The sequence below is a fragment of the Anoplophora glabripennis genome, unplaced genomic scaffold (assembly GCF_000390285.2).
Source record: "Anoplophora glabripennis isolate ALB-LARVAE unplaced genomic scaffold, Agla_2.0 scaffold149, whole genome shotgun sequence".
Lineage (NCBI taxonomy): Eukaryota > Metazoa > Arthropoda > Insecta > Coleoptera > Cerambycidae > Anoplophora > Anoplophora glabripennis.
In genome coordinates, this window is record NW_019416248.1 from 749822 (window position 1) to 771741 (window position 21920).

A 21920-nucleotide genomic window follows, 5' to 3' on the forward strand; every position below is an offset into this window, starting at 1 on the left:
TATTTTGCTGTAAAACGACCTTGACAGTAGTTTGTGTTCGTTACTTCTTGAGATTTCAATTGCTGCAGTAGCATATTCGTGATACAAAGATAAATATGATTTTATAATGCAAGAAAATGCTATAAAATTTTTCTACTTTCCATGAGTAGTAATTTTATTTTATTTTAACAAGTCCATTTTTATTTATGTGAAGTATTAATAAAAGTTTTCGTAACTGGATTTTCTATACATTATGCCGTATATAATCTACTTTATTGTTCTTTATTTTGCATATAATTTTAAATTTAAACACACAACACATATAGTCACAACTGTACATGTTTCTTTCTAAACTATAAAGTAATTACACAATAAAAATATTCCATTTTTGAGCTTAAGATATCAATTATGTTGTTAACACCCTTGTTCGCATAAAAATATCTTGGATTTTTTTTAGTTATATGTAATGTAATCTGTCTCCTTATACTTAACTTACTTCTATTTTTACTATTATTTGCAGATGGATATACAAATATAAAACTTTATTTTACCAACTATAATTAACAATAATTTTTTACATCGGGTTCACGCAAATAACGTGATTAGTTGAGTGTCACCCAAAATAGCACCTACCAGTGACTAGGTAGGTTCTATAAAACGTACGGTTTTACAATACCCATGCTGTATAACGAGAGCAAAATTATAAATTGCTTAACCAAGCTGGACACATATACAGAGATTACAACGTATCCAAACGTTTATATAAATCGGGAATCATGTTTTAACAGTACTTCAAATTCAATCGTCGAGATGAACTATTTAAAATTATGTGTGTTGCTTATTCTTCCCTGTCAGATCTTCGCAGAGCAAAACTGCTTCGCGAACCAGACAACCGAGGCTTTTATCGAAATGGTTCTGGGCAATATCACAGCAGGTAGTAGCTATGTTTTGCCCGTGGACAACTCGAAGCTAGTTTACATTTCTCCCTGGCAGGAAAATATTACATATGGTGAGTTGGATTTCATTACAAAATCAATATTCTTTTGCTACTAACAAATGTAGTTTGACAGTGCTTATACTATTTTAGAATTACTGGATCATTCGACTTTAATAGTTAAAAAAATTACATCATAATTTATTTTTTAAAATCTTAGCTCTCATGAAACAACAATACAACAACAAAAATAAGTGTATAATTATTATTAAATGAGATTAAACTACATTCTTCAAATTTACGATACATTCTAATGATTATATCTCAGTAGGCTATATATATTTATTTATACTAAATGGTGTAAAAATAGAAATCCTGAAAAGTATATTACTTGCTTTAGTTTACCGTTCTGCTACAATAAAGTTAATGATTGATAAAATGTTTGCTTTGTTTCATTAAACGATTGTAGAAAAATGTCTGTATGTGTTGCAAGGAAAAAGTTTGTCAGTCTGGTTCACTGACGTATCACTTTTCACTTTTAACACATAAATAACTAGTGCTGCTTCGTCTGTACAGATTTCGGGACGTTCGACTTCATCATTGTTGGAGCAGGATCGGCAGGCACTCTCTTGGCGAACAGACTGACAGAGATCAAGAAGTGGAAAGTACTCCTGTTAGAGGCTGGAGGTCCAGAAAATGACTTCAGTGACATTCCAGGAATGAGTTCAGAGCTTTATGTGTCAGATATGAATTGGGGATATTTTAGCATACCACAAAAACGAGCGTGTAAAGGTGAGTCATCGAACAAACCTAAATTTCGATAATGAGCATATTTTTTTATAACGCTCTTTTCTTAATACGATTTCTGTGGGGGAGTTCCTTTATCTGTTTTTTCCCTTCGAATTACCTGATTTGTCTTAATATAAAACGTTGGTGGTAAAAAAACAAATGGTGGTGAAAGTAATCTGAGGAAAACAAGTTATCTAGCTGACTCTTTTCCATCAATCAATTTTTTTTTCAGGAATGGATCAAAGTATATGTGTCTGCCCCAGAGGTAAAGTTGTAGGAGGTAGTAGCACCATCAACGGAAAACAGTACGTCAGAGGTAACAAAGCCGACTACGACACATGGGAAGAAATGGGCAATCCTGGCTGGTCCTACAAGGAAGTTTTACCTTATTTCATAAAAACGGAAAATTCCCACATCGACGACGGAGACCCAAGGTACCACGGTAAAGGTGGTTTGTTAGATGTCAGTTACGCTGAACCGACCATATTTACTTCGGTATTCATAAGTGGAAAGGAAGAATTAGGCTATGAAGTAGTTGACTATAATGGCAAAAGTCAAATTGGTGTCTCACGAGTTCAGTTTACGATCAAGGGAAATAAGGCAGCCAGTGGTGGAAGAGCCTTCATAGATCCATTCTTAGACAGAAGAAATCTTAACGTTACCGTAAACGCATTTGTTACTAAATTATTAATAGACAAGGATACAAAAACAGCACTTGGTGTCGAGTTCATAAAAGATGGGAGAAAGTACGAAGTCACAGCTAAAAACGAAGTTGTACTCTCTGCCGGTGCTATAAACACCCCACAAATATTAATGATATCTGGAATAGGCCCTAAAGAAGAATTAAATAAAATTGGAGTGGAGTCATTAGTTGAGTTACCAGTTGGAAGAGCCATGGAAGATCATGCGGTTTTCTTTGGTTTAAACATCAGAAGCAACCAGACGTTGTTTAACGAGTCTATAGAAATATTTTTACAAAATTACTTAAACAACCACAGGCCTTATACGGCGCCGTTTAATGTAGATTCTTTCGGTTTCATAAACGTAAACGACAACGAGAGTTCAGTACCAAATATTCAGCAAACAGTAGGCACACCTCCAGAAGGCACACCAAATGAATGGAGAACAACGAATTTGAATATGGAATTAATAGAACAGCTTGAGGAACTATCAAATCCTTACAACGATTTTATTATATGGTTGGTGTTGCTGCACCCAAAATCTAAAGGAAGCCTCACATTGAAATCCAACAATCCTCTTGACTTTCCCATTATTGATTACAATTACTATGAAGATGATGAAGATGTTGAAACCATGCTCAAAGCCATTAAAGAATCATTAAAACTACTGGAAACTGCCGCTTTCAAGGCCGTGAATGCCACATACGTTTCAACGTATAATATTTGCACTAATTATACTGAAGGGACAGACGACTACTGGCGTTGTATGATCGAATACCTGACCACTACTCTCTATCATCCTGTTGGAACTACGAGAATGGGTAAATCAAGCAATGATTCCGTGGTAAGCCCGAAACTGTTTGTGCACGGTATGAACAGATTGAGAGTAGTGGATGCTGGGGTTATGCCCAAAATACCATCCGGAAATACTAATGCACCAACCTACATGATTGCCGAAAAAGCTGCAGATGAAATAAAAAGTTACTGGATTGGAAACGAATTTAAACCCTAACTTTTTTCCGTTCTTTTGCCTGTTTGTTAATAATTCTGCAAAAGCATCAGGCAATTGTTACATATTTTTATTAAACTATTCTTATTTTAACTATATTAGATGAATGTATCAAAGCATTATACAAAAATATAATTGCTTGACAGCTGTTGTATCGTTACTTCATCAATCCTTGAAGATGCGGACAAAAATTATTCACGTTCACCGATTTATATTAACGATATGTAGACATAAGACATAATCTCCTTGGGTAGGAATAATTCCGAAAGCTCGAGCAATAAAAAAGATTTTAGATGTTTATGTTAGCTTTGACTGCATACCCGACCAAACTTTAAAAATTTTATTATATATGACATTAATATTTCGAACTACTTAGTAGTAATACCTAGGTGTATTTTCTCTTATCTCTGTTTTTTAAGTACTACCTTAAAACGTTAAAGTATTCAGCAATGACATCTATAAAAAAAATGTTTCTATGCTGATCTGTTGACCTTTATTTTTACTATTATTTGCAGATGGATATGCTCATATAAGACTTTATTTTACCGACTATAATTAACAGCAACTTTCTACAACGGGGTCACGCAAATATTGTGAAGCACTTGAAATAATCAGAGTATTACCCTAAACAGCAACTGTCAATGACTAATCAGGTTCTATATAAAGTCCGGTTTTACCATACGTATGCTGTGTAACGAGCGCAAAATTATAAATTCCTTAACCGTAAGATAACGCTGGACACTCTGTATATACAGAAATTTTTATTACAACGTATCCAAACGTTTAAATAAACCGCGAATCACGTTTTAACTGTATTTCAAATTCTGTCGTCGAGATGAACTATTTAAAATTATGTGTGTTGCTCATTCTTCCCTGTCAGATCTTGACACAGCAAAGCTGTTTTGCGAACCAGACAACCGAGGGCTTTATCGAAATGGTCCTGGACAACATCACGACAGGTAGTAGCTATGTTTTACCGGTAGACAACTCGAAGCTAGTTTTCGTTTCTCCCTCGCAGAGAAATGTTACATTTGGTGAGTTATATTTTATTACAAAAAAAATATTCTTTTGCTACTGACAAATGTAGTTGATTTATACTGTTTTAAAATTACTGGGTCATTTGACTTTAATATTAAAAAAATATATGTAAAAAATCATAGTCTTCATGAAACATAAATTGTTTATTTTAAACACGCTTTATTACAGACATATAAAAATAAGTGTATACTGTTTCATGTCACCTGTAACGGCTACAACTGAATCAGGTGTTCTTCAGGAATCTAATCTTAGACACCTTATTACCTTTGGCATTTATTAATGACCATAAAAAGTTATCAATACTATTTTAAATGTAACATTTTGTTGTTGTTCTCAAATATTGTCCTGCAAATTGATTTTTTTCATTTGGCCAAATGTTCAGTTGCTCGTCAAATACTTAACTAAATTAATTATTTCTCACGATTTAAACCAACTAACCTATATTCTATACATTCAAATGATTATATCTCAGTAGGCACTGACCAGGTTTTTTCCATGTCAGAATACAATTCCTACATGCCCAAAAGATCAAGAATTGTTATTAAAGCCTGAAAAAATATAAATACTAAAAAGTAAATTACCTGCTTCAGTTTACCGTTCTGCTACAATAAAGCTAATGATTGATAAAATATTGCTTTGTTTTACTAAACGATTGTAGAAAAATGTATGTGTTACAAGGAAAAAGTTTATCAGTCTGGTTCACTGACGTATCACTTTTCACTCTTAACACAAAAATAACTAGTGCTGCTTCGTCTGTACAGATTTCGGGACGTTCGACTTTATCATTGCTGGGGCAGGATCGGCAGGCACTCTCTTGGCCAACAGACTGACAGAGATCAAGAAGTGGAAAGTACTCCTGTTAGAGGCTGGAGGTCCAGAAAATGACTTCAGTGACATTCCAGGAATGACCACAGAACTTTATTCGACTGACATGAATTGGGGCTACTTAAGTACGCCGCAAACAAGGGCCTGTAGAGGTAACTAACTAACTAAATCATTTCAGTTATTGTCTACAACTATTTGCCAAATCTATCTCTATCTCTATCTCTATCTCTATCACTATCTCTATCTCTATCTCCATCTCTGTCCGCATTTCTCCCCATCTCTATCTCTACTTCTACCTCTTTATTCATCAAAAAAGCATGTATTTATTTTGTTAAACGGTGACAATTGTTAACTGCGTTTTTATCATATTAAAAGGAAACTATGTAAATAATCTATGACGCCAAAAGGGTCAGTCAAGAGTATGATTTTATAGAGTTAGTTTTGCCAAACCATAATTCATTTTGATAAGAAACCTTCGACACGTTAACTTGCTGTTTGTTTCGAATTTTCTTTTCTCAGTGCAAGATATTTCTTGTTGGGCAAAATTGATCTATGAACTCAATTCTTGACCCATTCTTTTGTATATTTATTTAAATTTAGATAAGATAAACCACAATTAATTAAACTATGCTGACTGTCCCATAAGAAAACATCCATTAAGGTTTATTTTCTGACGGTTTTATAACTTTTTTAGCAATGGACCAATATCAGTGCGTCTGTCCAAGAGGTAAAGTTCTGGGAGGAAGCAGCACTATCAACGGAAAACTGTACACGAGGGGTAACGAAGCCGACTACGATGAATGGGAGGAGATGGGCAATCCTGGTTGGTGCTACAAAGACGTCTTGCCTTATTTTATAAAGACAGAAAATTCCCACATCGACGACGGAGACCCAGGGTACCACGGTAAAGGTGGTTTGTTAGATGTCAACTACACCGAGCCAACTGTATTTACTTCAGTGTTCTTAAGAGGAATGGAAGAATTAGGCTACAAAATAATAGACTATAATGGAGAAAATCAAATAGGCGTTTCGAAAATGCAATTTACAATCAAGTGTAACAAAATAGCCAGTGGTGGAAGAGCCTTCATAGATCCATTTGTAGACAGAACAAACCTTAACGTTACCATAAATGCATTTGTTACTAGATTGATAATAGATAAGGATACAAAAACAGCACTTGGTGTTGAATTCATAAAAGATGGGAGAAAGTATGAAGCCAGAGCTAATAAGGAAGTTATACTTTCTGCTGGTGCTATAAATACTCCCCAAATATTAATGATATCTGGAATAGGTCCCCAAGAAGAATTAACCAGGATCGGAGTCGAGACCTTAGTGGACCTACCTGTCGGATTATACATGGAGGATCATCCCGCGTTCATTGGTTTAAACATTAGAACTAATATAACTCTATTTAACGAAACCATAGAAGTATTACTTGAAAGGTATTTGAATGGCCAGAGACCATACACAGCAGCAATCAATGGAGAAGCCGTAAGTTTCATTAACGTAAACAATAATAAAAGCTCAGTGCCAGATATCCAGCAAATAGTAACCATACCCCCAGGATTCACTCCGAATGGAGCGAGAATATTAAACGCGAACGCAAAAGTAATGGAGCAACTTGAAGTTCTAGCAAAACCTTATAATGATATAATCGTGTGGATCATACTGCTAAATCCAAAATCTAAAGGAAGCGTTAGGCTAAAATTGAACAATCCTCTGGACTTTCCCAATATCGACTATAATTATTACGCAGTGGAGGAAGATAAGAACACTATGCTCAAAGCCATAAAAGAATCCCTAAAACTACTAGAAACTCACGCTTTCAAGTCGATCAACGCTACGTATGCGTCAATATTTAAAGTTTGCACAAATTATACCGAGGGTACTGACGTATATTGGCAATGTATGGTAGAGCAAGTGACCACGACTCTGTATCATCCGGTTGGCACTACCAGAATGGGTAGATCAAGGAAAAATTCCGTGGTAAACTCAAAACTGTTCGTGCATGGTACGAAAAGGTTGAGGGTAGTGGATGCTGGGGTTATGCCCAAAATACCTTCTGGAAATACCAACGCCCCAACTTTTATGATAGCGGAGAAAGCTGCGGATGAAATTAAACGCTGCTGGATTCGATTTTATAGTGAGCCATACCTTTAAATTAATGTCATTCTTATTTTTATTATATTTATCAAAAACAAAAATACAAATGTTTAACAGCTGTTTTGACGTTACTTCATCAGCCCTTGAAGAAGCCGACAACAATTAGGATACAGCCATATTTCACCATTTTATATTATACAGGGTGGTTCGTTTTCATGGCTCACCATTGGCATCTTGGAAACAGTAAGATATACAAGGTGGCTCAAATTAGAAAAAACTTGCGCCTTTCCTACCACCAAACCAAACCAAAATCAATACTCAATAAAACAAAATACACAAATATTCCACGAATCCTACATAAATACTTCATAGTGTCGTCCATTCTCGTACAGACAAAGCTCAATCATCAATCTAATATGTTTATAACGTTTTGAACTGACTTTGTGGTGAAATATTTCTATATTTTCACATGGACTGTAATAAATTTTATCTTTTAGACAACCCCATAGAAAAAAATCTAAAGGGTTGAGGTATGGAGACCGTGGAGGCCAAGCTACAGGTCCATGAGTACCACTGCAGAATTATGAGGCCCTGCGCCACAATAGGACTTAGGTATGAAACATTTTTTGCTTGAAATTAGTTGCTCTATTAATTTCCGATTATTTTGACAAAGAGTAAAAATATAGTTATATATATAGTTTCTTGAGCTATTCCCCACCTACTGTCTTAATTACAAGCAAATCGATGTACAATAGCGGAAATCAGAGCTAAATCTCAATCTTCATCTCAAAAACTATAAAAAAAATATTTTGTATCATTTGAAAAAAAAAAAAAAATTTCAAACGAGAGAGCAAAAAATGTAAATTTTTTCCAAAATTATAATTTTGGGGCTCAATTTTGAGGGTGTAAATGGGGTGCTGGTGAAATGTGATCAGTTTTCCCTTAATCTGTTCCACATAAGCTTTAAAACGCTATTTGTCTTTTTTTTATCTTTATTCTACAAGGCGCTACTTAATATATCCATATCTAAGTCCAAAATGAATTATAGTGCGCCATCTTTCTAATGTAATGTAAGGAAAGATTATCCAATGCATCCTCTATTTCTATCCTTAAAATATCTAAATACTTCTGAGAAGTAAGGTTACCCTCAATAAGAAACGGTCCTATTGTACGGTCATTTAATATTCCACACCAAATCTTAGGGGAAAATCTAAGTGAGTAGCTAGTCTCTTAAACCAAATTTGGATTTTCTATGGCATAATAATGCTTATATTTTCTATTAAAACTCAGTTATTTGTAAACGTAGTTTTGGAATTGATATTGTCATTATTTTTAAAGTATCGGGTTGGTGACAAATCATTTTCAGCCGTAAATCAACGTTTTTTTTTTCCTTGGGGTTCTTGACAATACCAATCACGTGATAAATCCTAGCAACTTTTAAAGTGGGTATGAGCAAAGGCAATTTTATATGCGTACCAAGAATGTGAGTGTATGACCAGCTAATTCTAATTTTACTAATGCAGTACGATTAGAAAAAGTTGATAGATAATAAAGCCATTACCTAATCATGTAATTTCAGTAAGTATAAGTGATTAACCAGAAAATAATTGAAGTGCAAGTATAAAAACTGCACTTACTGAACTCCAAATTGAAAAATAATACTTAGCATGCAGTAGGTACATGCAGAAATTTAAGTAAACCACGAATAATATTTAAAGTCTTCAGTATGAATCGTTTAAAATTATCTGCGTTGCTGATTCTTCTCTGTCACCTCTTTGAGCTGTACTGCTCAGCAAATGACACCGCTGAGGCCTTCATCGAGATGGTTCTGGGCAAAATCAAGGCAGATGAAAGCTATGTCTTACCAATCGACAATTCGAAACTAGCTTATGTTTCTCCCTTGCAGGAAAGTGCAACATACGGTGAGTGTTACCTCCAATAAATATTATTTTCCTACTGACAGACCTGATAGGGTTCATAGTAGCATAAATTGCAACTTCGTTGACCAACGAGTTCAACGATGTGTCATCAAAGAACTATAAAATTGTTTCCTCCTGAATCGTGTTTAAATTTCTCCTTTCTACAGACTTTGGAACCTTCGACTTTGTCATAGTTGGAGCAGGATCAGCGGGTACTCTTTTGGCCAACAGACTGACAGAAATCGAGAAGTGGAAAGTGCTCTTGCTGGAGGCTGGAGGTCCAGAGAATGAGTTCAGTGACATTCCAGGAATGACAGTGGAAATTTATTCGACCGACATGAATTGGGGATACTTAAGCACGCCACAGAAGCGAGCATGTAGAGGTAACTAGTTAGATAATTTCGAATAGAAATGTCGGCGCATATTAAAATTATTAAGAGAGATAATTTTTTTAGCAATGGACCAGTTTCAGTGCACCTGTCCTAGAGGTAAAGTCCTAGGAGGAAGCAGTACTATCAACGGAAAAATGTACGTGAGGGGTAACAAAGCCGACTACAATGCATGGGAGAAGATGGGCAATCCTGGTTGGTCCTACAAAGACGTCTTGCCTTATTTTATAAAGACAGAAAATTCCCATATCGACGACGGAGACCCAGGATGCCACGGAAAAAGTGGTTTGTTAGATGTCAACTACACTGATCAGACCATATTTACCTCAGTGTTCTTAAGAGGAAAGGAAGAATTAGGTTGCAGAGCAATTGACTATAATGGCAAAAGTCAAATTGGTGTCTCACGAATTCAGTTTACGATCAAGGGGAATAAGGCAGTCAGTGGTGGAACAGCTTTCATAGACCCATTCTTGAAGAGAAGAAATCTTAACGTTACCATAAATGCATTTGTTACTAGATTGATAATAGATAAGGATACAAAAACAGCACTTGGTGTCGAATTCATAAAAGATGGGAGAAAGTATGAAGCCAGAGCTAAAAAGGAAGTTATACTTTCTGCTGGTGCTATAAACACCCCGCAAATATTAATGATATCTGGAATAGGTCCCCAAGAAGAACTTACCAAAATCGGAGTCGAGACCTTAGTGGACCTACCTGTCGGATTATCCATGGAGGATCATGCCACATTCGTCGGCTTAAACATTAGAACTAACATAACTCTATTTAACGAAACCATGGAAGTATTGCTCAAGAGATACTTGAATAACCAGAGACCTTACACAGCCTCATTCAATGCAGATGCTATAAGCTTCATCAACGTAAACGACAACAAAAGCTCAGTACCAGATATCCAACAAATATTAGCCACCCCCCCAGGAGTCACTCCAAACGGATGGCGAATGTTTAATGGGAATAAACAAGTAACAGAACAATCTGCAGGATTGCCAAAGCCTTACAATGATATACAAATATGGACAGTGTTGCTACATCCAAAATCTAAAGGGAGCGTCAAGTTAAAATCGGGCAGTCCTCTAGACTTCCCCATCATCGACTATAATTATTACTCAGTAGAGGAAGATAAGAAAACTATGCTCAAAGCCATAAAAGAATCGTTAAAACTACTAGAAACAGATGCCTTCAAGTCTATCAACGCTACGTATGTATCAATGTACAAAGTTTGCACAGATTATACCGAGGGTACTGACGAATACTGGGAATGTATGGTAGAACAACTGACCACGACTCTGTATCATCCTGCTGGAACGACGAGAATGGGTAAATCAAGCAGGGATTCCGTGGTAAACTCAAAACTGTTTGTGCACAGCACGAAACGATTGAGAGTGGTGGATGCTGGGGTTATTCCCAAAATACTTTCAGGAAATATCAACGCTCCGATTTATATGATTGCGGAAAAAGCTGCAGATGAAATTAAAAATTACTGGATTGTATAATATAATATAATAATATATCTTTATAAAATAGTTAATTATTATAATTATTATTACAATGAGATAAAGAAAAAATAAAGCTGTTGTGTCATTGTTGTGTCGTATCGCCTTACCAACCCATAATTTATTAGGAGTTCAAGGTGAACAATAGAGGATATAATGGAACTACACTCTGATACCAGATGGACCACTGACAGATGTCTATAATACAAACAATCTTGGCACAGATATCAAATGCAATATATTCCATTTTCTTCAATAACACAGCACCACGAAAAAATGTGGATTGGACTTTGGATCAGACCCAAGTATCCAATAGTATTTTGACCTGCTGAATCAAGAAACTCCCTTAGAAAGAAGTTTTAAACCGCTTTCTAGAGAAGTGTATTCTATGTGTCTCTCTGAATATCGATGAATTACAAAACGAATTATAATAAATGTATATGCTTACTTACAAGAAGAGACATCCGTAACTTGTGCAAATTCTTCACAAACTTCGGCAGATGTTATGCGTTCCGAAAATGATGGCAACAATGCTGCAAGGGTTGTTATTAACGGAAAATATGTGATAAAACAAAAAACGAAATGTCTGTTACTATAAATGTAAATGTTAATATTAATAAGTAAATAAATTAAATTTGATTTATTATAGGTTTATTATTTTTTCATTATTCTACTAGTGAAATAAAGTTACTTTATTCCACTAGTTGATAAAGTATCACTTTAGACGTTTCATATGTGTGGATAAAATATTTTTCTACGTATACGCTCAAAGCAACTTTTTCCGTTACTTCAATAAGTATTACCCCAAAAGGTTTGTACGTCTTCACTGGTATTACCAGGTCTTTATGTTGTTACACTATTTTCTTTTAACAATCTGCATCAAAACAGCAACGTGCGTAAATTAACAATCTTAAATAACAATTTTAAATAAATGATTAGATATACAAGCTGATTCACGCAAATGGGCAATAAAATTTATAGCTGTGACGATAATTTTTTACCAGACGCAATTCTACACGTATTATTGTTATTATTCTATAGGTTTTTAACAATATAAAACGCTATTTGTGAAATAGAACAATTCGTGTTTTGCTAAAATGTATTACTTACAAGCTTGTGTGTTGCTGATACTTCCTTGTAACCTTTTGGCCGATTCCTCCAGTTCTTCAAATGAAACAGTTCAGGCTTTTATTGATATGGTTCTGAATAACATTACGGCAGGTAGCAATTACGTTTTACCTCTCAACAACTCAAAGCTGGCTTACGTTTCTCCCTCGCAAGAGGATATAATAGACGGTGAGTATTCATTTTTATTGCATAATAAATGACTTTTAGTTGTCGAAAATAGAAGATATGAATAAAAAAGCAAAATTTAAAATAAATATGCATGAATTTTTAATAGACAACAAATAAAAACATGCTATTATACTATTAGATGGATTTTTTTGTTATTTTAAGTAGCTGCTACTAAACATTGACGCCAGGAGACGAGTAACCCCCCTAGAAATTTTGCAGAATCCTCACTTTGTCGTAAGGACTATCCTTTAATGTTTAGACATGGGGCCAACGGTTTTACATTCTTTCCGAGAGATGGCATGTCTTCCTATACAAACCTCGCATATATACAGCTGACTAGAAGGCGGACAAGCATCGCGAGCATCTCCCATCCGAGTACTAACCTCGATCAGCGTTGCTTGATACATATCAATGACATGAAGTCGCTAGGCCACACTCTCCTAAAGCCAAAATAAGGTTAAACTGTTAAAAATTAGTTACTGTTAAAATATGACCTCATTTGTAACATTTCATTAATAAACATTTTCCTCGTACAGATTTTGGGACCTTCGACTTTATCATAGTCGGCGCTGGTTCAGCGGGCAGCCTGTTGGCCAATAGATTGACCGAGGTCGAAGAATGGAACGTTCTTTTGCTAGAGGCTGGAGGTCTACAAAATGACTTCAGTGACATTCCAGGAATGACTGCAGAACTTTATTCAACTGACATGAATTGGGGATATTTCAGTACACCACAAACACGGGCATGCAAAGGTAAATTATCGAAGAAAACTAAATTCGGACAATGAGCATAAACTTTTCCTCCACTTTTACCTTCGAACGATCTGTGTGAAGGATTTGTTTATCTCTTTTTTCCTTTCTTAATGCCTGATTTGACTTAATATCAACTCTAAGATAGAAACCTAGGATCTGTATTTTTTCAGGGATGAATCAAAGCATGTGCGTCTGTCCCAGAGGTAAAGTTGTAGGAGGTAGTAGCACCATCAACGGGAAAATGTACGTCAGAGGTAACAAAGCCGATTACGATGCATGGCAAGAAATGGGCAATACTGGTTGGTCCTACAACGATGTTTTACCTTACTTTATAAAAACAGAAAATTCCCACATCTATAATAAGGAATCGGACTACCATGGCAGTGAAGGTATGTTAGATGTCAACTACGTAGATCCAACTATATTTACTTCGGTGTTCTTAAGCGGAAAGGAAGAATTGGGCGACGAAGTTATTGACTACAATGGCAAAAGTCAAATAGGAGTCTCACGAGTTCAGTTCACCATAAACGGCAATAAGGCAGTCGGCAGTGGACGAGCTTTCATAGACCCGTTTTTAAACAGAACAAACCTTAACGTTACCGTAAACGCTTTTGTTACTAGATTATTAATAGACAACGATACAAAAACAGTACTTGGTGTCGAGTTCATAAAAGATGGGAGTAAGTACGAAGCCACAGCTAGAAATGAAGTTATACTTTCTGCTGGTGCTATAAACACCCCGCAAATATTAATGTTATCTGGAATAGGCCCCAATGAAGAACTAGATAAAATTGGAGTGGAGACTTTGGTTGACTTACCAGTTGGAAGGGCCTTGCAAGAGCATCCAGCTTTCATTGGTATAAACATCAGAACCAACCAAACTCTGTTTAATGAATCGATAGAAACATTTTTACAAAATTACTTAAACAACCAGAGACCTTATACAGCTCCTTATAATGAAGACGTCTTAGCGTTCATGAACGTAAACGATAACGAGAGCTCAGTACCAAACATACAGCAAATTCTAGTTTCACCCCCAGGATCCACTCCAAATGGATGGAGAACACTGAATTTTAATAAGCAAATCTTAGATCAATTTGCAGAGTTATCAAGTCCTTACACCGACATTAATATATGGTTGGTGCTGTTGAACCCAAAATCCGAAGGAAGCCTCACATTAAAATCCAACAGTTTCCTTGATTTCCCCAAGATTGATTACAACTTCTACGCTGAGGAAGAAGACGTAGAAACCATGCTCGCAGCTATAACAGAGACTCTAAAACTACTAGAAACTGACACTTTTAAATCAGTCGACGGTAAATACGCACCTACTACTACAGTTTGCGCAAATTATACTGAGGGTGCTGACGAGTACTGGCGATGTATGATCGAACAACTAACGACGTCTGTCTATCATCTTGTTGGAACTACGAGAATGGGTACATCGAGCAATGATTCCGTGGTAAGCCCTACACTGTTTGTGCATGGCATGAATAGTTTGAGGGTAGTAGATGCCGGGGTTATGCCTAAAATACCTTCTGGAAATATCAATGCTCCTACTTATATGATTGCGGAAAAAGCTGCAGATGAAATTAAAAATTACTGGATTCAATAATAACATATTACGTTTTTGAATTATATTATTTTTATGATTTTACTGTAAAGACAAAACAAAGTTTAGATTATTTGGACTACCAACGGATGTTTTTAGCACAATTCTTTCTAATATATTTTATTGCTTTTATGTTTGTGAGATATCTTCCTCTACTCGCACTTATTTTAGAAGGTACCTGGAAAAAATTACTATGATTATCTCGTATTTTGTACAAAAAAGCTGTCAGAAATATAATCATGTATAAAAAGTATTTTATCTGCTCCCACTATAGTAAATATACTATTAATACATTGTTTTTAAGGAGGTAAGTGGATTTCACCGTAGAAGTGGAAATTGATTAAGAAACGTCAAAAAATAAAACCTAATCTATATTTCATGAACCATAAAGAACTGTGGGACCTTGCAGCAGTTAAGTATAATTTACCAGTCTCGGACTCTATTGCCAGCCCTCCCTCCGCTCGGGCGCAAATAGGTACCCTCCTTTATGGTGTAAATGATTATTGATACAAAAATATAGATCTGTGGCTTTTACTTTCTGTTATCTAATACACTTTAGATCTACCACCAACGAACGCAAGCGTGTTAAATGTCGTTGTTATTCATCCTGGTTGTGAATAATTATGAAACGAATAGAAGTATCGGAAGATACCAATACGCTGTTAAATTTTTTTATTTATTGGCAATTGACAGCTGTAAAACATTCGTAACTGTAAAGACATAAGATTTGTATATCATTTGTGACACCATCGCTTGCAGTTTGCTGCAATATTTTCTCTGACAATCTGCATCAAAACTGGACACGTGCGTTACTCTTAAATTACTGTTAAAAAAATGATTAGATATTCAGGCTGAATAGCGCAAATGTACCATTAAAATTTTACAGCTGCGATAATTTTCTCCAAAACTCAATCCTGCACGTTCAATTTCAATAGGTAGTTGACGAAATATTACACAGAACGATTTGTGTTTTACTAAAATGTATTACTTACAAGTATGTGTGTTGCTGATTCTTCCTTGTAACCTTTTGGCCGATTCCTCCAGATCTTCAAATGAAACCGTTCAAGCTTTTATTGATATGGTCCTGAGTAACATTACGGCAGGTAGCAATTACGTTTTACCCATCAACAATTCAAAGCTGACTTACGTTTCTCCCTTGCAAGAAGATATAATAGTCGGTGAGTATTAATTTTTATTGCCTATGAACCTTTTGTCTTCGAAAAGGTTGAAATTGTTAAAAATGTGTTGCTGTTAAAATTCGAAATCATCTGTAAAACATTTTCCTCGTACAGATTTTGGGAACTTCGACTTTATCATAGTCGGTGCTGGTTCAGCGGGTAGCCTTTTGGCCAATAGATTGACCGAGGTCGAAGAATGGAACGTTCTTTTGCTAGAGGCTGGAGGTCTAGAAAACGACTTCAGTGACATTGTAATCCAACAATCCTCTTGACTTTCCCATTATTGATTACAATTACTATGAAGACGATGAAGATGCTGAAACCATGCTCAAAGCCGTTAAAGAATCACTAAAACTTCTGAAAACTGATGCTTTCAAGTCCGTCAATGCCACATACGCTTCAACGTATAAGATTTGCACCAATTATACTGAAGGGACAGACGACTACTGGCGTTGTATGATCGAATACCTGACCACTACTCTCTATCATCCTGTTGGAACTACGAGAATGGGTAAATCAAGCAATGATTCCGTGGTAAGCTCGAAACTGTTTGTGCACGGTATGAACAGATTGAGAGTAGTGGATGCTGGGGTTATGCCCAAAATACCATCCGGAAATACCAATGCACCAACCTACATGATTGCAGAAAAAGCTGCAGATGAAATAAAAAGGTATTGGAAACGAAGACTAACACTTTTCACACATGTTTCCGATAAAACGATTTAAATTTTTATTACATAAGTGTTTTTAATAATTAATATATTAATAACTCTTGTAAATATTTATGAGTTTTTTACTTTATACAGGTTGTTACAAATTCGCTTCTCACTACAGGGATCTCAGAAACGGTAAGAGATACGAAGTAGCTTAAATGGAGGCAAAGTTGCATAATCAGGGGACCTACATTATGTCTCCAAAAAATCAAGGCTAACATTATTAGTTTTAGAAATATTTGAAAAAAAAGGAAATTGTTCATTTCAGCCTTGTTTGAGGTGATATTGAAAACAGAAGAATACTTTCTCGTTGCAACTTTTTGCTCTCTATCGAATGGCATAATCAATTGTTATATGTAACGTTTCGGGATCATCATCAACTTCATTTTTTTTAAATACGAACCTGGAACATTTTTTGCAAGCCTTTTTGACCCTCAATACTGTACTGTATCAGCCCGAAAAAGATTCAGACGTTTTGTCTCGAAAAATTCATCTTGGTTCCAGTTGAGGGTTATTTTTATTAAACTATTTTCGCCTAAACCAAAATCGCGCGCAGAAAATTGCAGACGAGTGAAAAATATGCGCACTTTGATTGAAGGCTGATGCAAGAAGGGAAAAATCTATATTTTCTGAAAAATGAAATATCAAGTATTGTAATGTAATTGAATTTTAGGATTTACTCAAACCTCACAATTTTCTTAAAAAACTTAAACTGGCTTCAGTTCTGATTAAATCACATCTCGTTTAAATTCATTTTGATTTAGATCGACAGAAACTTACAATGCCACCAAATTATATCTGAAATTCTAAATGTTATCCAGGGTTCTTCACATTATTATTGCTACTAGTTTAAGTAGGAAAATATCTACATACAATAGATAACGAAAATTGGCGTGTTTTTCTCCAACCTTGAATACAGCACGCAAACTTTTCAGTTAGTAATACAATTATTTTATCCAACACTTGTATATAAAGATACTATAATTTATTTGGTTTTAAAGGAATAATGTGGCCTATAACTCACTAGTGAGTTACAAGTCATAAGTCACTAGTGAGTTATGAAACCCTTGGTTACAGACACAATTTAGGTTGACACTCCATCCTTTGTAAAAAATACATTCTTTTCGTTAATTAACTTTTTCTGACATTGACAACTTGAAATTTTAAGTTGCTTTTATTTATTATTGAAACAAAATTCTATGAAAGTGTTGGATAAAATTTTGTATGGCATTTGGAAAAATTAACCCTCTCGGCCTACAGCTTCGAGGACTAAACATTTCCCAGCGTGACTTATACAGGATGACCAAATGAAAACGAAACAGTCAGAGATCTTGACGCAGTTCCTGAAAATTACTCTGTTAGCATTATCTAAGAAAATTATAATTTAGCATACATATTTTGCTGCTTTAATTTTATAAAAATCTTAAACTCGCTTCAGTTTTGATTAAATCACTTCGTTTAAATTCATTTAGATAGAAACTTGCGACGCCACCAAATTATATCTAAATTCTAAATATTATCCGGTGTTTTTCACATTATTATTTCTTGCTATTAGTTTAAGTAGAAAAATATCTACATACAATAATTATCGGAAATTGGCGTGTTTTTTTCCAACCTTGAATATAGCGGGCATATATAAACAAACTTGACTCAGGTTGCCTTAAAAAAAATCCTGTTTATTAGAAATAATATATAGTTTTGCATATCCTTTGTCACAATGAGGTACCATCTGGTTTTAATTGCATTATTAACGAATAATGTTATTGTTATTACACGCGGTTACAAAACTAATTCGACTTTCGAAAACTTCGTTAAGATGGTTAGAGGAAATTTGTCAAAGGCAGCTGCTTACGAGTTACCTGTGAATAACGAAAAATTATGTTACGTTAAGCCAACTGAGAAAAACAAAATTTATGGTAAGTAATATGATCTTCATAAGGTGGCTTTGTTTCTTAATGAATTTGTTTTGTTTAAACTAATAAATCTCTATTTAAAAGTCGATAATGAAAGGTATTGTAATGTCCTCTGAAATTTTTTCCTTTATCCCATTTTATTTAAACATTTTTTTAGTTCTTAATTATATTACAGCTTACGGTACGTTTGACTTCATTATAATTGGCGCTGGCTCAGCTGGTACTTTACTAGCCAACAGATTGACAGAGATCGGAGAGTGGAAAGTACTTTTACTGGAGGCTGGAGGAGAAGAAAACGACTTTAGCGACATTCCTGGAATGAATTTTGAACTCTATTCGTCGGACATGAACTGGGGCTACTTGACCACGCCACAGAAGAAAGGTTGTCAAGGTATATTTATACATTAATCCATCTGATATCGTCTTCTTGTAACATCATCGTTTCCTCCTGACAAAAAGTAGGTTCTCTAGTATACACTAAACATTATTTTTTTACCCCGTTTACCATCCCATCATACCATACCAGGTGTGAAGTTAACTGACAGTAGTGGCATTTTAGAGGCGACGATAAGGCACTTTAACTAAACAGCGTAGGCTAATCTCCGTTGCTTCTCGTAAGCATTCAGAACAAAATTGCATTCTGCTTAAATATAAACTGTTCACGGTTTAATTTTGTTGCCGTTTCGTTTATTTTGGATAGAATGAGACGAAACATTAGAAACATACCGTATTTTGTTTAGAATTCTATAACTTTTTAACATTACCTGTTTTAATTTTCCTAAGTGGGTCCCTATCTACTTTACGTAGTTATATAGTATTGCAGTATTGCTTATTGAGACATCTCACGCTCTGTAATTTTGTTCCAGCAATGGAGGAACACAGGTGTAACTGCGCAAGAGGTAAGGTTGTAGGAGGAAGCAGTACGGTCAACTCCAAAATGTACGTGAGAGGTAATAAAGCGGACTATGACGAATGGGAGGAAATGGGCAATCCTGGTTGGTCCTACAAGGACGTGTTACCTTATTTCATAAAGACAGAGAATAGCCACATCCACGACAGAAACCCAGGGTACCACGGGAAAGGTGGTCTGTTAGACGTGGGCTATTTTGAGCCAACTATTTTTACCACCATGTTCTTAAATGCCAAGAAAGAGTTAGGAGACAAAGTACTTGATTATAACGGTAAGAATCAGATAGGAGTGTCGCCAATACAGTCTACAATAAAAGGAAATAAGATAGCAAGCGGTGGAAGAGCCTTTATTGATCCAATTCTAAAAAGGAAGAACCTCAACGTTACAATAAATGCTTTTGTCACTAAACTAAGAATAGACACGAAACAGAAAATAGCAAAAGGCGTAGAATTTATAAAAGGAGGACGAACGTTTAAAGCTAGAGCTGAAAAAGAAGTCATACTTTCTGCAGGCGCCATAAATACTCCACAAATTCTGATGCTTTCTGGTATAGGTCCTAAAGAAGAATTAGATAGGATTGGGGTTGAAACTTTAGTCGACCTACCAGTCGGGAAAGGTCTAGAAGACCATGCTACATTCTTTGGTTTGAACGTGAGAACTAACCAAACGTTGTTTCGTGACTCTCTAGAGGTACTACTAGAGAACTACTTAAACAATCGCAGACCTTACACAGCAGCATTCAATGCAGATTCGGTAAGTTTCTTGAACGTAAACGATAAGAAAAGTTCTGTACCTGACATAGAACAAATACTTTTCACACCTCCAGGATTTGGTCCTAACTTATGGAAGTCCGTAAATCTCAGGAAAGAATTTAAGGGTCAACTTGAAGAGTTACAAGTACCTTATAATGATGTGTTTGTATTGATAGTACTGCTCCACCCAAAATCTAAAGGCAGCGTAACACTAAAATCGAAGAATCCCCTAGACTTTCCCAACATCGATTACAACTACTACGCCGTGGAGGAAGATATGGACACCATGCTAAAAGGTATAAATGAGGGTCTAAAACTATTTGAAACCGATGCTTTCAGGGCTGTCAATGCGCAACTAGCTCCTATTGTTAGGATTTGCACCGGTTATATCGAGGGTACTGAAGACTTTTGGCGTTGTGCCGTGGAACAAGCGACCACTACTCTCTATCATCCCGTTGGAACTACGAAAATGGGCAAATCAAGAAACAATTCTGTTGTATCTTCGAAACTGCGCGTACATGGCATGAAGGGACTGAGAATTGTGGACGCTGGGGTTATTCCTAAGATACCTTCCGGGCACATGAATGCTCCCACTTTTATGATTGCGGAAAGAGCCGCCGATTTTATTAAACATTATTGGAATTGAAGTAAATCTAGTACATATTTTTAAAGTGTGTTTTAGAATAATTCAAATCATAATTTTATTATAAAAATGATTTATATTGAATTATACTTTTTTCGTTAATACCTACAGAATTATTATACAAGACATGTTCAATAAAAGGATATTTCTTTAAAATACAAGTGTAAAAAGTCATAGTCCTCAGTACATCACTCATTGCGTTTTGGTGATACATGCAAATGGCAAACTTTTCCTCTTCGGCGTCGCCTGTATAATTGCGACAAAGTCCGCTGATTTTTTTTAATATTGGAATCGAAATTAGAATCAAGTAAGATTAGAATCAAAAACAGCTAATGAAGAACATATTTTGAATTGCTGTTTGAAAATAGCCAACTAAATACCTTTACAATAAATTAAAAACATTTTATAAACGTAAACTATTAAATTCTATGAACGTTATACGTGTTTTAAATCCTGTTTTGTCTTTCGGCAGTAAAAGCTAAACCTTTCATTGCGTAGTTATTGGCTTCAGTGCCATTAGTGCGTATTAGATTAGCATTATCTAAAAAAAATTTAGTTTATCGTACACATTTTGCAGAGATACTTGTCTTTAAATTAATATTATCTAAAACTATATCTAAACTGCTTTAACGGTAGAAAATTACCTTATTATTGGGTACTAGGAAAGCAATATACATATATCGATGACCCTGAACATGACAAGCGAATAAAATTATTAATTATGTTGTACACTTTTAAGTACATACAGGGTAGCCCATCGAAAACGTACCTCAAGGCATTACAGGGTAGTAATGAACTTTTCGGCAAAATCCAAAAACAGGTCAAATTTGTTTCTGAGGGGGACAACTTTTGGCTCAAAAAACATACCAAAATCTTCAACCCCCTAAGTGGGGGTGCTATCCCCTAAATTTTTTCAAATGGGAATGGGGGTCATTAGAAAGGGCTTTTAATTCTCTATACATCGATTCTTACTTT

At 35.4% G+C, this 21920-nt stretch overlaps 6 protein-coding genes across 6 annotated transcripts; all 6 read left to right on the plus strand.

The window, feature by feature from the left end:
• The first annotated feature begins 747 nt into the window (after positions 1-747).
• LOC108911706 (glucose dehydrogenase [FAD, quinone]) lies at positions 748-3689 on the plus strand. The gene is made up of 3 exons (XM_018716703.1): positions 748-988; positions 1490-1705; positions 1935-3689. The coding sequence occupies exons 1-3, from the start codon at positions 790-792 to the stop codon at positions 3392-3394; spliced, it is 1875 nt and encodes a 624-aa protein (XP_018572219.1). The 5' UTR covers positions 748-789; the 3' UTR covers positions 3395-3689.
• Positions 3690-4325: 636 nt separating this feature from the next.
• On the plus strand, positions 4326-7414 carry LOC108911696 (glucose dehydrogenase [FAD, quinone]-like). Its single transcript, XM_018716690.1, has 3 exons — positions 4326-4425; positions 5191-5406; positions 5949-7414. The coding sequence occupies exons 1-3, from the start codon at positions 4326-4328 to the stop codon at positions 7412-7414; spliced, it is 1782 nt and encodes a 593-aa protein (XP_018572206.1).
• A 1599-nt stretch (positions 7415-9013) lies between these two features.
• Positions 9014-11630, plus strand: LOC108911711 (glucose dehydrogenase [FAD, quinone]-like). Its single transcript, XM_018716708.1, has 3 exons — positions 9014-9279; positions 9444-9659; positions 9732-11630. The coding sequence occupies exons 1-3, from the start codon at positions 9084-9086 to the stop codon at positions 11174-11176; spliced, it is 1857 nt and encodes a 618-aa protein (XP_018572224.1). The 5' UTR covers positions 9014-9083; the 3' UTR covers positions 11177-11630.
• Positions 11631-12225: 595 nt separating this feature from the next.
• LOC108911714 (glucose dehydrogenase [FAD, quinone]-like) lies at positions 12226-15040 on the plus strand. Its single transcript, XM_018716711.2, has 3 exons — positions 12226-12472; positions 13009-13224; positions 13395-15040. Exons 1-3 carry the CDS (start codon positions 12274-12276, stop codon positions 14837-14839), a joined length of 1860 nt encoding a protein of 619 aa, XP_018572227.1. The 5' UTR covers positions 12226-12273; the 3' UTR covers positions 14840-15040.
• Positions 15041-15815: 775 nt separating this feature from the next.
• LOC108911697 (glucose dehydrogenase [FAD, quinone]-like) lies at positions 15816-16740 on the plus strand. Its single transcript, XM_018716691.1, has 3 exons — positions 15816-16014; positions 16129-16257; positions 16319-16740. Exons 1-3 carry the CDS (start codon positions 15816-15818, stop codon positions 16738-16740), a joined length of 750 nt encoding a protein of 249 aa, XP_018572207.1.
• A 1642-nt stretch (positions 16741-18382) lies between these two features.
• On the plus strand, positions 18383-21101 carry LOC108911710 (glucose dehydrogenase [FAD, quinone]-like). Its single transcript, XM_018716706.1, has 3 exons — positions 18383-18643; positions 18816-19031; positions 19507-21101. Exons 1-3 carry the CDS (start codon positions 18445-18447, stop codon positions 20946-20948), a joined length of 1857 nt encoding a protein of 618 aa, XP_018572222.1. The 5' UTR covers positions 18383-18444; the 3' UTR covers positions 20949-21101.
• The last annotated feature ends 819 nt before the right edge of the window (positions 21102-21920 follow it).